Here is a 16531-nt window from a genome sequence, read left to right on the forward strand (position 1 = left end):
GAGTTCACATATAAGGCATGAACCACAGGTACTTCACTCCAGAAGTCTTCTTTCAGCCAATATATTGCTCTTAAACTGAAGGGTTAACAGTCTCAATTACTTCTGCACCATTGTTAATGATGCTGTAACGTACTGTCATGCCTACATTTACGATCATAAGTGACACACTTTTTTTAATATAAATTTATTTATTTTATTTACTTTTACTTTTGGCTGCATTGGGTCTTTGTTGTGGTGCCCGGGGCTTCTCACTGCAGTGGCTTCTCTTGCTGTGGAGCACGGGCTCTAGGCACACGGGCTTCAGTAGTTGTGGCACGTGGGCTCAGTAGTTGTGGCTCGCGGGCTCGAGAGCACAGGCTCAGTAGTTGTGGCGCAGGGGCTTAGTTGCTCCGTGGCATGTGGGATCCTCCCAGACCAGGGCTCGAACCCGTGTCCCCCTGCATTGGCAGGCGGGTTCTTAACCACCGCGCCACTGGGGAAGCCACTGACACACATTTTTGATAACTGCAATCTATGATGCTGTCAAAGTTATGTTTCACATGTGAGGTCACCAAGTTTTTTTTAGGACTGTCTATTCCATCAAAACTATACATTCTTTGGTCAAAATTATAAAAGTTCTTACTCTAATCAAACCTATAACTTGGTAAATCCACTTTAAACTCCATGTAAGTTGGCTATCTTAGAAAAAAATTCAAATGCGCCATACTGCTATTCCTTAAAAAAGCAAAATGTACACAGATCGATTTTAAACTCAATTCAAACAATGATCTGAAAAGTTTTGAAATCTCTAAATTCTATTGTCATTATTTGAAGCAAAGAAAATCTTCAGGGAAGCCCACAGATCCTAGCTCAGAGCAAGAGACATTTTTAATAACCTCCTTGAATCTTGCTATCTTTCCCAGTCCTTTCCTTAGACCAACTAAACATTTAGAAAATCGTTTAACATTTGCTCAATATGCAAATTTTGAACTACGGTTCAAAGAAGTTTTTGGCTATTATATGTTATTACTAACTTTACAGTGTAGAGTAGGGCAAAATTTAATAAGTGCCTAATATGTGAAAGATCTAGCGCTCAGCACTGGTTTTCTAAGAGCTAACTTTAAGAAATACATAAAGTTGTAATGTATATAAACACACAGTATACGGGAGCACAGAACTTCTCTACATGTTACTTGTAAAAGGATAGATTTTTACTTTACTCATTATGAACTCCACGAATTAAAGAACTATTTTTTGACTGCTTTCATTACATGCATATCACGTCCAAGCTCTTCTTATTCTTTTCAGCAGATAAACATTCCCCTCCTTCCATTAGCTTACTTACTATCTTTTTTTTAAAGAGGGAAACTGCAACACATCATTTCAATTAAACTCAAAATATTTCTCCCACATTTCTTATTCAAAGATCTTTAGAAATAAGTCTCATGGCTTCACACTGAAGATAAAATAGTCTCTCACTAAATGCAAATGATGTTTCATACTGCAATTTCATTTTGAGCCTTAATACCTATTGTGTAATTACAAACTTTTGCTACCTAAGTATTCCTTATATATTTTATAGCGGCTTCGCTTTTTTCCTAGTATTCTTTATGACTTAATAATCATTTTCTCCATCACTTAAAGGCACTAAAATTAGCTTTCTCACATTTCCACTAATTACACATAAAATTTTTAAGATTAAGAAAAGCCTCTTCAAAAAGTATGTTACTCAGAATATGTTACTCTATACTGTTTCTCAAATCCTGAATGTAAAAGAATAAATTTGAAATGACTAATTTTCTTTATTCACTGATTAAGTCAGATTTATGGCCGCCCCTCCCGTTTCCAGCTACTGTGAATTTTGAATGAAACAACCTCAATTGTAACAGAAGAAACATCTGTTGCTTTTTCTCTTCATCAGGGCTTTCCCAACTGAAAGAAAGCCTCTCTGCCTGACCTCCTCTCCCACTCCTACTCCCCCTCCCCCCGACACTAAGTTCCTTCAAACTTTTTTTTAAAGTACATGTATGATTGAAAATTGTACCGTGTCCATTTAAAATGTCATAGTTTACCTAGAGACATTCACTTTACTACAGTTCAAATAATGCGTAAATGTTATTTACATACATCACGAAACCAGAGATGTTACTGGGAGACTATCAATTATAACTAAAATACAGGCTTCAAGAGTATACTTGAAGCGATCAGCTCAAGTTGTCACACATTCCAGGCTCACGTAGTTATTGTCTATGGTAAAGATTTTCTTCACAGGATCCAGATTCATATAGGATCTTGCACTCTATATTTTCTTTGCCAATCCAACGCGAACATAATGGCAGTCACTACCCCAAGAGGCAGACACCAAATGGTGCCACCCAAACTCTCACACTGTGCCTCATAATAAACCATAAAGCAGTGGAATGCACCGGCCCCTTTATGAGCAAACAATGCCTGAGCTTCATTAGAATACAGCTGACATTTTCAAAGCACAAATACTTTGAAGAAAAATGTACTAGGAAAAAAAGAGAATGAAACAGCTATAAAAGCTGAAATGTTTTTGTACGTGTCAGGTTTATTTCAAAGATCCTGAGGAAGCATATTTTGCTGTTGACAATTTCAAAGTTTTCGTAAATGGGAAAAAAAAATGTAGAGGCAAAGCTTATTTTATTAACTACTGGAAAGAAATGAAAGTAAAAACTCACATCTGAACTGCACTCACAAGTAAGAACCACGAAGTACCTTTAATATTATTCATTTCTTTAACTGCTTCTTTAGTTCTTGCACGGAGAAAATGGAGCTCCAGAATTATCTTTATATTTAAATTGATTTATATAAGTAACAGTGATAAACTAAGCTTACTCTACCCCTCCCCCCCACCCCAACCCCCATACCCTGTAGCTTTCCTGTCTGCAACAAGCAAGGACGTCTTGAATTCAGCGTGCTCCAGGCTATTTATCAATTTAACACTGCTGCTGTTGAAAGAATATAAAATAAACCCTGTAAAAACGCACCCAGCAGTAAGAAACAAAATGATCTCTCTTACCTGGTCTAATGAAGCATGCCTCTCACTGCAGTACCAACAACACTCTACAGTCTTTGTTACCATTCAGTGGAAACTTGAGACTGTGTCAGACATGAGCAATCGAGCTCAGAAACACTCAATTTAAAATACTTCTCAGTAAAACTAAAAAGATGCTCAAGAAAATAGTTTCGTTACTAGCTTTTAAAAGACATATGAATACTGTCTAATGCAACAAAGACACTTAAAAACGAACAAAGTACAGGTCTTACTGACTGTTTTAGAAATAGGCTTAAAATAAAAGTGGTGAAACAATACAATGCCTAACTCCACCCTAACATTTTTCTAAAAATAACTTGAATTTTAACTGGCTAAAAACCAAGATGGAACTTACTTATGAAACCTGCATATTTCGAATTATACATGTCAGGGTATCTGCGGGCTCCGAAGCAGTCACAAAGCAGGAGACCTCAGTGCATCTTGAAAGCAGAGCAAAAGCACCATGAGTTTCAGAGGGAAAAAAAAAAAGGAGGAGAAACTCTTGAAAAACTAGTCAGGCTTTTCAACCTGTAATAACTGTCCAGCTCCTCTGGGAGGAAAAAAAAAAGTCCTGGTTCTGCCCCCTGAGATAGGAGGCTATGCTTCAATGCCAAAATGAATGACAGGCCCATTTCTGATATCAACAAAGAGCAGCTTAGTGGTGCTCGAATTTTTTTCACTTTCCCACACAGTTAGAAGTTCTAACTTTTTCAGGTTAGTACCTTTGTATCTAGGGTTAAGTACCTTTCTCCATTTTCTCGAGAGAACCCAATTATGTTGTCCTAGTTTTTTAAATGATTAATTAAAAATACATACCTAATTATCTTACTTGGTTTTTCTTAGGCAGGAAGCTGAACAAAAGATGACCTATTAAATTCCTTTCCAAATCTAACCTTTGCGATATCAGATTACCATATGACTAATTATTAATATTAATAAGCTGTTCCTGCATCCTGACAATGGGCCCCAAGAGAAAGAAAAAGTAGGTAACAAACATAAAAATAAGGTAAAGGAGACTACAAAATTTTCAACCAGCTCGGTGTAAAGATCATTTATCAAAGTACATGTCTCTGATTATACAAATTCAAAACAATAAACGCTTCAGTCAACGGACATATGAGCCAAGCACTATTTTGGGCTCCGTGGATACAGCAGTGAACAAAAGCCAAATGAAAATCCCTGCCTTCAGTGGTTTATATCTCAGTTCCCTGAAAGTGTAACTCTCCTGGATGAATAAGGTACCTTTCCTTCTTTGATTAGGTACCACCTAATCTGAAATATTCCTCTCTGAAAGTATGTCTTGACAACAGCTCCAGCAGGGCAAGGATCTTGAGCTTGGTTTAGTGCTGTATCCCCAGTGGCTAAAACAGAGGCTGTTAGACACCCCAATAAACATATACTGAATGAAACAGATCAAACAGAGCTTTTTCTTAGTCAAGTTTTTCTTTGTAAACAGACTATGTACCACATATTACACTTATATACACACAGAGATATGTCGAAAATAATATAGCATAGGGTATAAATTAAATTGAGCTGCAAGTACATATTAGCTTAAAATTGAAAATACAACCTCTATGGCTCTGTATCTTTTCAGATTCTAAAATCTGTTTTCAATATCAAATGAGGTCACTATAATATCTGAGTAAAGGAATCAGTTAAAATTCTATACACTAAGGTTTTGTGGACTATCAGTTTTCAGAGGAGTTTTTAATAAAAAAAGAAGAAACTTGAAAATTACCCAGCATCCAATCAGTTTTGTGTATTAAAATCTAACATGGTTACATCTGTTTATATACCCACATTTGGAAATAATTTTAATCTCCCTATCCTGCTTCTCACCATTCTTGATCACCTTACCAGAAACCACACAGAGTAAACATGCACATACCTCTAACCTGTGAGGTTAGCCAGAAGTGATCGCTCGTGTCACCCAAGGCCAGGATATTCAGGGTCTAGATATTGTCATACCTACTCTGCTACAGTCTTAAAAGGAAATTAAACTTTCTAATACTCAGGCACTGCGATCCTACTACTTCTAGTAGTAGGAAGTAGGCAGGGCATCCCCTCCCCCGCCCCCAGGGCTGGACAGTGATTTACATGTTCAAATATTCTACCTGGAATAGTTAGTATGTATTCTAACAATAAATTAACAGTAACCCAAGGTCAGGAAGACATTGTGATGACTGAGGTCAAGTAATGAATAAAATAACATTGGGCCAAAGTAGGATTCCATTGGTCCTGCAGGAGCAATGTTTTTTCTCCCTAACCATCATTCATCTTTCCTTCAACAAATACTTATTGAGCACCTACTATGCATCAGGCACTGAGCTAGGCAGCAAATTGACCTGCTCCTTATTGTCTGCTCCAGAGATCTGACCTTAAGCCCTTCTCTACCATGTTTACTTGTCCCTGTTTCCCTTCCTTGCCAGTGCCCCCTTTAAACTCCCAAATTCTTCATTCACATTCACACTGCTCTTCAATCTACTCCCAAGCCTTTCTCAGCAGGCAGCTTGATCACTACCTTCTGTATGCCTTCATGAGTGTACGACACATTGTGGGGAAGTTCATGAGTCTTCCCACTGGCATAATAAAATGCATCTTATGTAGGTTCTCCCAAACAATTTCTCCTTAATCTTAGATAGAAAATCTACTTAAGGGAATTCCCTGGCAGTCCGGTGGTTAAGATCCTGCACTTCCACTGAAGGGGGCCTGGGTTCGATCCCCAGTCAGGGAACTAAGATCTTGCAAGCCACACAGAGTTGCCAAAAAAGAAAGAAAGAAAATCTACTTAAGCATTATATTATTTACAACTACTGATTATCTAGCAAACACCAAAGGGGACAAGCCATTCTCTTCCCCAAGTTTATAAGCTAACTTATTTGGACTAGGGTTTGCTATGTCTATTGGCCATCTGACCAAAGATTAACCATATTTTACAGATACATTTGTGATTCTATAGGCAGAAATTACACTATGATAGCACAATAATAGTTTTTACTTGCCCCATGCCTGCTAAATATAACTATCTACCAGATCCATATCATGAGGTACATACTTATTCACATTTCCAAGTAAAATGTCTAATCTCCCTGATGAGGGCTATGCCTAAAGCAAAGAGTTCCTGCTACTACTTGCATGGGTAAGTGTCGGTTTCTTTAAAATATCATATAGTATTTTTCTGTGCACTCTCGTGTTTATTGCAGCATTATTCACAATAGCTAAGACATGGAAGTAATCTAAATCCAAACTTCCAGCTATAAGATGCATAAGTTCTGAGAATCTAATGTATAGCATCGTGACCACAGTTAACTTCACCTTTGCACCTCCTCTTCCTCTACCTTTTAAATGTAGACATCTTTCAAGGTTCTGCCCTTGATGCTCGTTTCTCCAAGATTTATATTTCCTCTTTGGAGGACATTACCCATTTCTATGGCTTTGTCACCTCTATGTAGACGACTACAAAAATGTATACTTCTAGTCTTGGGCTTCTCTGCTCTAAACTCTCATTGCAATGGCCTATTGGACATCTCTGTCTACAAGTCCCACGACGTCAACGCAACTTCTGCAGGATTGAGCTCCACGTCTACTGTCCCAAAGCAGCTCACCCTCCTACATTCCCCATCCTTGTTACAGGCATCATCATCCTGAAAAGAAAGTGATTTTCTATTCTTGCCTCTTCCTCACCATCCAAATGACCACATTGTTTCCAGTTGCTTTTTTTTTCTAAAACACACATCATTTCCCTATTTAAAAAACAAAACAAAAGAAATAAGAAATACAACTTTTGATGACCTCCTGATGGCTAGAGCTGCACTATCAACATTGGTAGCCTTAGCCATATACGGCTATTTAAATTTAAACTGATTAAATTTAAATAAAATTAAAAATTCAATTCCCAGTTGCACTAGACACATGTTAAGTCCTCAACATGTGGCTAACAGCTTGCAGATACAGAACATTTCCATCATCACAGAAAGTGCTATTAAACATCTTTGGTCTAGACAATAACAGCAAACGACCTAAGACTGCTGTCTAAATTTTCCTCAATCTGGCCCCTTTCTAAACTTCTACCAAAATCCCTTTGCGTGCTTTAGTCACAGCTGAATTAGCGGAGCCGAATGAATCAAGGCGAAGGCTTTCCAGGATGAGGGAGGCATTTGCCAGTACCTCAGAGAAGGATCTATGGAAAGGGAAGAGACCAAAGGCGCTAGAGAGGACAGCCATAGTTCACTAAAGCCCTCACAAGTTAGGAAGGGACAGAACTTTAGACCAAAGATTTTCAGCCCTAGAGAAAGAATATGTTACAGTGGAGAAAGCATGAGTATTGGTGAATCATTTAAATATAAGAGAGTAAATGATTTGCCACTAATCTAGTAAAAAGTAAAGTCAAGATTTGGCTGTAGGTTTTCTGACTCTGATGTCTGTACTCTTTTCATTAGAATATTCCTAAATCATCAAAGGGTTGGGGGCGGGGTTGGAGGGTGGGATTGGAGGGTAGGTGAGGGTATGTTATCCACTTATCTCTTTAAGGCCACACTGTTCACTTTGTAATAGACTCTGCCCTAAGCGGCAAGAACTTTAGCTTTCAAACTTCCTTACCTTTTCAGAAACTTTAATTTTTCCCTCTTCACTGAGTTCATCTTAACGTTTAAGATGCAGAGATCTTTCCTTTCTAACTGCTGCCCAACTAAAAACATCCTCCTTTCCGTCTGACGGAATTTTTTGAAAGTGTGATATCCATAGCTGCTCTCTCACCTTTTTACAAACTATTAATTATATTTCAATTCTTAAAAAAAGCACCAAGTACCTCCTACATGATACCTACTGTACTAGGCACTAGGGATATAAAAATAAAGGGCAGAGTCCTTAGCCTCAAAGAAACGACCCAATTTGGCTTCTCTCCAAGTGCCCAAATGAAACTCTACTGTCTAGAGTAGACAAGGAGCTCTACTTGGAAAAATCAATGTACACTCATGCTCCATAACCTTGCGAATTTGACCTTGCTGACCTCACAAATCTCACGTTCTTAATACCATTAAAATTATCCTCTCTTGGCTTTTGTAAAGATTTTTTTGTAAAGACTCTTCTCTGTTTCACTCCAACCTTCTAGGCTGGTTCCTTTTATTTTTTTCTCATTACCTGTATTCTAAATGGCTCAACCACGGCTCTCTGTTCTTACTATATTTTTGTTTTAGAAGGTGACTGGCCACACAATTTATTACCCACACTGGGTTAACCATTGAGAGTTAAAGGAGGCACACTATTAATAATTATACTGGGATACAACTGAAGCAGTTTGGAAAAACCGGATCATATGGATTCCTGCTTAAAAACCTTCAGTGGTTCCCGTCTCCAAATCCTTAAGCATACAAAAACCTATTTAGAACTAACTGTCTCTTGTAGATTAAATGCACACCTTTTTTATGGCCTTCAACCAGTCCGTAGAGTACACTCAGACTACATTACATCCAGTGGAGAGTCTCACTTGATTTCTTCCCCATTCAACAGAAATCTCATTACTTCCCCCCTGTCAATAGTGCCCAGAAACTAAGAAGCCCAATAATTCTGATGAGAAAATGGAGGTTTACCACATCAAATAACTTGTATAAATGCTACAAAATGGTAGAACTATGATTCTAATCCAGTTCTTAAAGTCCACACATTTAAAGTCTATGGATAGTAATCAGAGATATAAATTCAATGAGTAGATGTAATCAAAAGGCTTACTAAGGGCTTCCCTGGTGGCGCGGGGGTTGGGAGTCCGCCTGCCGATGCAGGGGACGCGGGTTCGTGCCCCGGTCCGGGAAGATCCCACATGCCGCGGAGCGGCTGGGCCCGTGGGCCATGGCCGCTGAGTCTGCGCATCCGGGGCCTGTGCTCCGCAACGGGAGAGGCCACAGCAGTGAGAAGCCCGCGTATCACACACGAAAAAAAGGCTTACTAAAATCTAGTATTGTTCTTTATGTCAAATATTAGTTCATTAATGCCAATTAAACTATTCCAGATGAGAAAAAAATAAAGTCATTTCAGTTCCCCTGCCTAAAAACCTCTGATGGTTCCGTCATCAAATAAATCACACTACACCCTTAATGATCAGATCCCAAATTGCTTTTCAAGGTCTATTTCCCACAACTCCAGAGGCATGAATTATTTACCATTCCCTGAGCAGCCCATGACCTTACTGTTAAGCTCTCAATATTCTTCACCTGGTAAACTAGAATTCCTCCAAAACCATAAAATGTTACCTCCTCAATTAAGATATTCCCAATTCCCTAAAGCAGACCTGGTCTTATTTTAAGTTCCCATATTCCTATTTCCACATCATATTCCTTTGTAAGTTACATGTCTGTGAATTCCTCCACAACAGGTTTTTGGCTCTCCAGCCCTCCCATTCCATCCCTGTACCCTTCCTGTCTAAAAAACCATCTCCTATGCAGTATATATTCAAACAATACCTATTAAACAAATAAATGAATGAATAAGTGTCCTTTACTGATCAAATACCTTCAGTCGCTTCCCATCTGTTAAAAGAACTCCACTGACAGCAGAAGAAATTTTATCTGCTTTTGCCCGATTTCCAGACTCTTAATGATTAGACCCAGATGAATTTTTATAATAACTTTCCATTACTAATTACCATCAACTAGCTGTCCTCTCCGTTAGTAATCCACAATTTTCTGTAATAGTTTTCCAAACATGCCAGAGATATTGCTGCCGTTCTGTCCTAAAAATTCATGTTGGAAAGAGGATTCTGAGAAGATGCCAGAATAGGAAGCATCAGGAATCCATCTATTCACCTAGGCAACAATTGCACTGGCAGAATCTGTCTCATACAACTCTTCTGAAACTCTGGAGTCTAAGGAAGTCTTGCAACTTCCAGAGGAAGGCCTGGATGGTAAATTTCAGCTAATTTTGGTCAATTTATAGCTGATGGTGCCGTAGTAGCTACCCCTCCCCCAACCCCAGCCATGTGGCTGGCAGCTGTACACTGTTCCTGGAGCAGTTTGCACACAGCATGTGGGAGCCAGGGTGGGCAAAAAGGGCCCGGTCTCCAAATATCAGGCATCCGTGTCCTGGTTGGGGACTGCTGCTTCTGCTCACAGAGGTGCAGACAAAGAAGTGGGCAGCACTGCTGTTGTAACTCCTCACATCGTTCCACCCAGCCCCCCGCCAGCCCCCCTCCAGCTGAAGTGACTTCCAGGGGATTGAAAGGACTCCTGGCCTTCCCTCCCTCCTTCATTTTTCTCTTTTTACCCTTTCCACAGCCAGACGTTAAAGACTAGGACATTGCATATCTGGGAAAATTAGAAAGTGACCACACACGCCCAGGGAAAGGCTCAGAAAAGACCTGAGCAGACCTTAAGTTTACACCTCAGGCTGATCCTTGGCACAGTGACAGCCCACAACAATTTTTTTTTTTTTTTAAATGAACAAAGCCAGTTAACAAACAACAGCAAACCTTGGGGACGAGGGAAATTCTGATTTCCAGAGTTACTACGTTATTAGATCTACACACCCAGTTTTCAACAACGAAAAATCACAACAGGAAATTATGGCCAACTCAAGGGGAAAAAAGAAATCAGCAGAAACTGTCTCTGAAAAAGTCCTGATGGCAGACGTATCAGACAAGGCTTTAAAACGACTGTCTTAAAGATGGCTCCACATTATGAATATATTCAGTGCCCCTGAACTGCATCCTTAAAAATGACGAAGGCTGTGAATTTTGTTAGTTGTATTTTACAGCAATTTTAAGAACCGAAAGAAAAAAAAAACTCACATAGGAGTGGGCACAAAGGGTATATGGGAAACAGCTGTATCTTTTGCTGTGAACCTAAAACTTTGCTAAAAATATATACACTGTGTATTTAAAAAGTATACAACAGGACTTCCCTGGTGGCGCAGTGGTTAAGAGTCCACCTGCCAATGAAGGGGACACGGGTTCGAGCCCTGGTCCAGGAAGATCCCACATGCCGCGGAGCAACTAAGCCCGTGCGCCACAACTACTGAGCCTGCGCTCTAGAGCCCATGAGCCACAACTACTGAGCCCACGTGCCAAAACTACTGAAGCCCACGCACCTAGCGCCCGTGCTCCACAACAAGAGAAGCCCCTGCAATGAGAAGTCCACGTGCCACAACAAAGAGTAGACCTCGCTCGCCGCAACTAGAGAAAGCCCGGGCTCAGCAATGAAGACCCAATGCAGCCAATAAATAAATAAAAATCTTACTTCAGCCACTTACTAGCCACATGACTTGGGCACCTCATTTAACATTTTCAAGCCCCCATTTCCTCATCTATAAAACGATACATTACAACTATCAATAAATGTTTTTTACTCTAATATAGATGTAAAGAAAAAAAAAATCTGGATCATGAATGCCATTCTGACCAGAAGACTAAAAAGGAAGAAGATTATCAAACCTCAATAAATATTCTCTAAAACACAATCATGACTGCATAATATTCCACTGTGTGGATGTATCATATTTTATTTCCTTATAAATGGATATTTCCACAGTTTCCATATTTTTGCATGAATAAACTATTATGTAATAAGCACTTCTACACTCAAATCTTTTTCTTTTCTAATGACAAAATCCTGGAACGGTTTCCACTGGGTGAAAGACTGTAAATTACTTTAAGGGGTTTGATGGGTATTACCAATCTTCTCACAGAGTGCTTGTACTGATTCACACTCCTAATAGAAGTAGGTAAGAAGAAATGAATAACCAGGATAACAAGAAGTGGCTATGAAATGAAGATAACCAACTTTTCTTACCTTTGCCAACACAGGTCATAATCTTAAGAAAGTCTTTGTTAATTTGATAGAGGCATAAGATTTTGTTTTTAAACAGCTTTTTACATGATGTCCAAAATACTACACATGTACAATGCAGAAAAATTATAAAATATATGAAAGCACATAGGAGAAATTTAAAATCATCTATAATTCAAACACCCAGAAATAATTATAATTAATGTCTTATATACATATATCGATTCCTTTTCTATGCTACATATTTTTCATTTTCTAAAAAAGCAAGGGGGGAAATCATACTGTATATGCTGGCTTAACTTTTTGAACTTAATAAACTGCTTAGTTTATAATATCTATAGAATACCACCATACAACAGTGTCACAATATACTCATTTATCACACTGCTTCCAATGTTTCATTCTTATCAACAATGCCATGGTAAACATTCTCTGTTAAAATCTTCCCACAGATCTTTCTTTAATTAGGATAAATCCACAGAAGAAAAAATGTTGAGTCAGAGGTTGCATATTTTTAAGATTTTTGATAGGTACTGAGCAAATTATCCTCCAAAGAGGTTGTATCACTCTATAAGTTCCCATAATTTCCTCTACCTCCCCAAAGTGAGTATTAACAAAAAACTCACTTTGCTAATATGACTGGCAAACATCGGCTTTGTCAGTTAAATTTGCATTTTGATTACTGGTTAATGGAATATATATTCATATTTTTATTATCCATTTGCATTTCTTCTGTGAATTTCCCACTCTGCTGCCCCGTTTTTTCTTGTAATGCCAATATTTAATTTATATAGTTGTATGACATTTAGCTATGGTGTTTACTAAGCCTCCTTTGGTCTCTGATCTGCCTTGTTTTTGAAGATCTTGACAGTTTTGAGGAGTACTGATCAGGCATTTTGTAGAAAGCCACTCAATCTGGGTTTTTCGGATTTTTTTTTTTCCTCGTTGTTAGGCTAGGGTTATGGGTTATTAGGAGGAAGATCTCTTCACATCATATCGAGGACACATGCTATCAGAATGACTTATGACTATTAACGTTAACTTTGAGGATCACCGGGACAAGCTGGTGTTTCTAGGCTTCCCCACTATAAAGTTACTTCTCCCCCCTCCCCATATAGACACAAGTCACTCTTTGGAAGCACTGCAATAAATGTAGCCCACACTCAAGGAGAGGTTGGAGGTTAAAGCTCTACCTCCTTGAGCGGGGAGTACCTACATAAATTTTTTGGAATTCTGTACGGGAGACTTGTCTCTTCTCTGCCACTTATTCAGTCACTTATTCATATGACTATGTACTTGTTTATTTTTATTTTATACTTTAGGTTAAAATCCAACATTACGTTATTTATTTTGTTGCTCAAACTGCTCCAGTTTTGGCCCCTGGGATCTTTTTCAGGTTGGCTCCTGTGTTGCTTTGGCATGTTCCACTTTTTTTTTAGTATTTCCTTACTTTCTGATACCATGTTCATTTTGTATATTTCCTGTGCAAACATAGATTAGCTATTTTTCCAAGGAGTCCTGGATGCTTTTATTGGAGAACGGTATTAGACACCAAGATCTGGGCAGTGAGTGACATTACTGGCTTTTAAAAACTCTAAAAATATTTGATTGAAATGGCATTACATAACTGTTATTTGCTTTGGAAGGAACTGTCAACTTTAAAATACTTATTTTTCTCTGCTAGGAATATGGAATAACTTTCATTTATTGAGTTGTTAAAAGACAAGACTTGCCTTGTAGTAAGTTGTTTCTCAGCATAATAAAACAATTGCTTTTCTGTATATCACAGCAATGATAGTAATTTATATATCATTAGTATTTCCTCCATCTGCTAATGCAAATATTCCAGATCCTACAAAGTCTCCAACAGCCCGTGGGATTTCTGTGAGCCTTTAGAGGAATGAGCCTCAGCCTTGGCGGCACACTAGAATCACCTGGGAAACTTAAAAATCTCATGTCTAGTCACATCTCAAACCAATTCCGTTGGAACCTCTGAGGGTGGGAAGTACTGTTCTAAAGGTCTCTGGTGATTACAGTGTGTATCTTAGCTAGAGAAACACCACCTCGGTCTGTTTCACGGCCTCAATGAAAGCTCATTTCCAGTAAGTACTGCTGAGCAATGCTGCCTGCAGTAGGCACAGATCACCTCCCCCTTCCTCTGCAGAAACACTGGGCATCCATAAAATGCCAAGCTTCAAGTTTTGCCTTTTTTGAAATAAGGAAGAATATTTTGCTCCCTTACTAGACTGCCGTGTAAGAGATACACATAAGCAGCACTGCCTGTGTCTTAACAAGATGATTCTTGTTCAATTATGTTTTAAAAGATAACTGTTTTGTTGTCTTCATGAAAACCATACCCACCCTATTCTCATAGGATTCACACATGAGTTGAATAGGTCTGGCCATAAGACAAAACTTAGTCATTACCACCATGCACTATTCAGAATCATTTCCCCTTTCCAAAGACCAAGATTTTTCTTAAAGGTTCAACCTCTTTTTCCCTCTGAGATACGATGAACATAATCGTGGCAACATCAAAACCCTCACCCAGCTCAACCCCTGACTGACTGACTCAATCCCACAGACAATTGCCCCATGAGAAGTAGAAGTGTGCCCATTTCCATGTATAAATGCTACTTATTTCAAGCTCTACTATGCTTCTGTACAAGGCGTCTGGCATTACATTAAATTTCAACCTGGATGTTGAAAATATCAGACAGGGGCTTTAAAATAACTATTTAAACTTTCTCATTATTAGACTGGAAGAAAAATTTTTTCCTATCTTTCGTCTTTAATCCCTTGAAAAGATAATTGAGAGTCTAAACCAGAACACTAATAACATATTACAGGGCTTATAACTATGTAAAAATAAAACGTATGCTAACAATAGCACAAAAGAGGAGAGAGGAAATGGAAGTATACAAGATATGGTATAAATTCTTTGAAAGCAGACTGTAATAACTTAAAGATGTACACTCTAGGGCAAACCACATTAACAAACTGAAGAACAAAAATCATATGATCATCTTAATAGATGCAGAAAAAGCTTTTGACAAAACTCAACATCCATTCATGATAAAAACTCTCATCAAAGTGGGAGGGAACATATCTCAACATAATAAAGGCCATTTCTGACAAACCCACAGCTAAAATCATACCCAAAATCAAAGGTGAAAAGCTGAAAGCCTTTCCTCTAAGATCAAGAACAAGACAAGGATGCCCACTCTCACCACTTTTATTTAACATAGTAGTGGAAGTCCTAGTCAGAGCAATCAGACAAGAAAAAATAAAATAAATAAAAGGAAGCTAAATTAGAAAGGAAGAGGTAAAACTGTCAGTTTGCAGATGTCATGACACCATACATAGAAAACTCTAAAGTTGCCACTAAACAACTTTGAACTCATCAATGAATTTGGTAAAGTGGCAGGATACAAAATTAATATACAGAAATCTGCTGCATTTATATACACTAACAATGAACCATCAGAAGAGGAGAAATTAAGCAAAAAAAAAATCCCATTTACCATTGCATCAAAGAGAATAAAATACCTAGGAATAAATTTAACTAAGAAAGTAGAAGAACTGTACTCAGAAAACTACAAGACACTGATGAAAGAAATTGAAGACAACACAAACAGATGGAGAGATCACTTTGTTCACTGATTGGAAGAATTAATATTGTCAAAATGAACATATTACCCAAGGCAATCTGCAGATTCAATGCAATCCCTATTAAAATACCCGTGGCATTTTACACAAACTAGAATATTCCTAAAAGACCCCAAATAACCAAAGCAATTTGAAAAAGAACAGAGCTGAGGTTATCATATTCCTTGACTTCAGACTATACTACAAAGCTACAGTAAACGAAACAGTATGGTACTGACACAAAAACAGACTCATAGATCAATGGAACAGAATAGAGAGCCCAGAAATAAACTCACATACTTATGGTCACTTAATCTATAACAAAGGAGGCAAGAATGTACAATGGGGAAAAAAAGACAGTCTCTTCAGTAAGTGGTGCTGGGTAAACTGGACAGCTACATGTAAAAGAATGAAATTAGAACATTTTCTTACACTGTGTACAAATATAAGACCTGAAACCATTAAACTCCTAGGAAAAAACATAGGCAGAACACTCTCTGTCATAAATTGTAGTAATATTTTTTGGATCTGTCTCCTAAGCAAATGAAACAAAGTAAAAATAAACAAATGGGACCTAATTAAATTTAAAAGCTTTTGCACAGCGAAGGAAACCATCAACAAAACAAAAAGACAATCTACTGAATGGAAAAAAATATTTGCAAATGATACAACCAATAGGGGTTAATATCTAAAATATAAGCAGGTCATACAACTCAATATCAAAAAAGCAAAAAAACCCAATCAAAAAATGGGCAGAAGACCTGAATAGATATTCTCCTAAAGACATACAGATGGCCAACAGGCACATGAAAAGATGCTCAACAATGCTAATCATCAGAGAAATGCAATCTAAATCACAATGAGGTATCACCTCACACCTGTCAGAATGGCTATTGTCAAAAAGACCACAAATAAGAAATATTGATGAGGATGTGGAGAAAAGGGAACCCTCATGCACTGTTGGTGGGAATGTAAATTGATACAGCCACAACAGAAAATAGTATGAAGGTTCCTCAAAACACTAAAAATAGAACTACCATTTGATCCAACAATTCCACTCCTGGGTATA

The 16531-nt window shown here is 38.1% G+C and overlaps 1 protein-coding gene across 11 annotated transcripts in view; it reads right to left on the reverse strand.

Moving 5' to 3' along the window:
- Window positions 1-16531, reverse strand: part of TFDP2 (transcription factor Dp-2) — a 157366-nt gene that overhangs the window by 65913 nt on the left and 74922 nt on the right. The window contains exon 1 of one of the 11 annotated variants that reach the window (XM_024769151.1): window positions 3393-3514. The exons of 5 other annotated variants lie outside the window; for them this stretch is intronic. In XM_024769151.1, the coding sequence (XP_024624919.1) occupies window positions 3393-3423 (31 nt within the window). In that variant the 5' untranslated portion in view covers window positions 3424-3514. Of the gene's footprint in view, window positions 1-3022; window positions 3156-3392; window positions 3515-16531 lie in introns of those variants that run through there. 5 more of the 11 variants (XM_024769155.1, XM_024769156.1, XM_024769159.1 and 2 more) reach the window with 5 other exon arrangements.

The sequence above is a fragment of the Neophocaena asiaeorientalis genome, unplaced genomic scaffold (genome assembly GCF_003031525.2).
Source record: "Neophocaena asiaeorientalis asiaeorientalis breed wild unplaced genomic scaffold, Neophocaena_asiaeorientalis_V1.1 scaffold118, whole genome shotgun sequence".
NCBI lineage: Eukaryota > Metazoa > Chordata > Mammalia > Artiodactyla > Phocoenidae > Neophocaena > Neophocaena asiaeorientalis.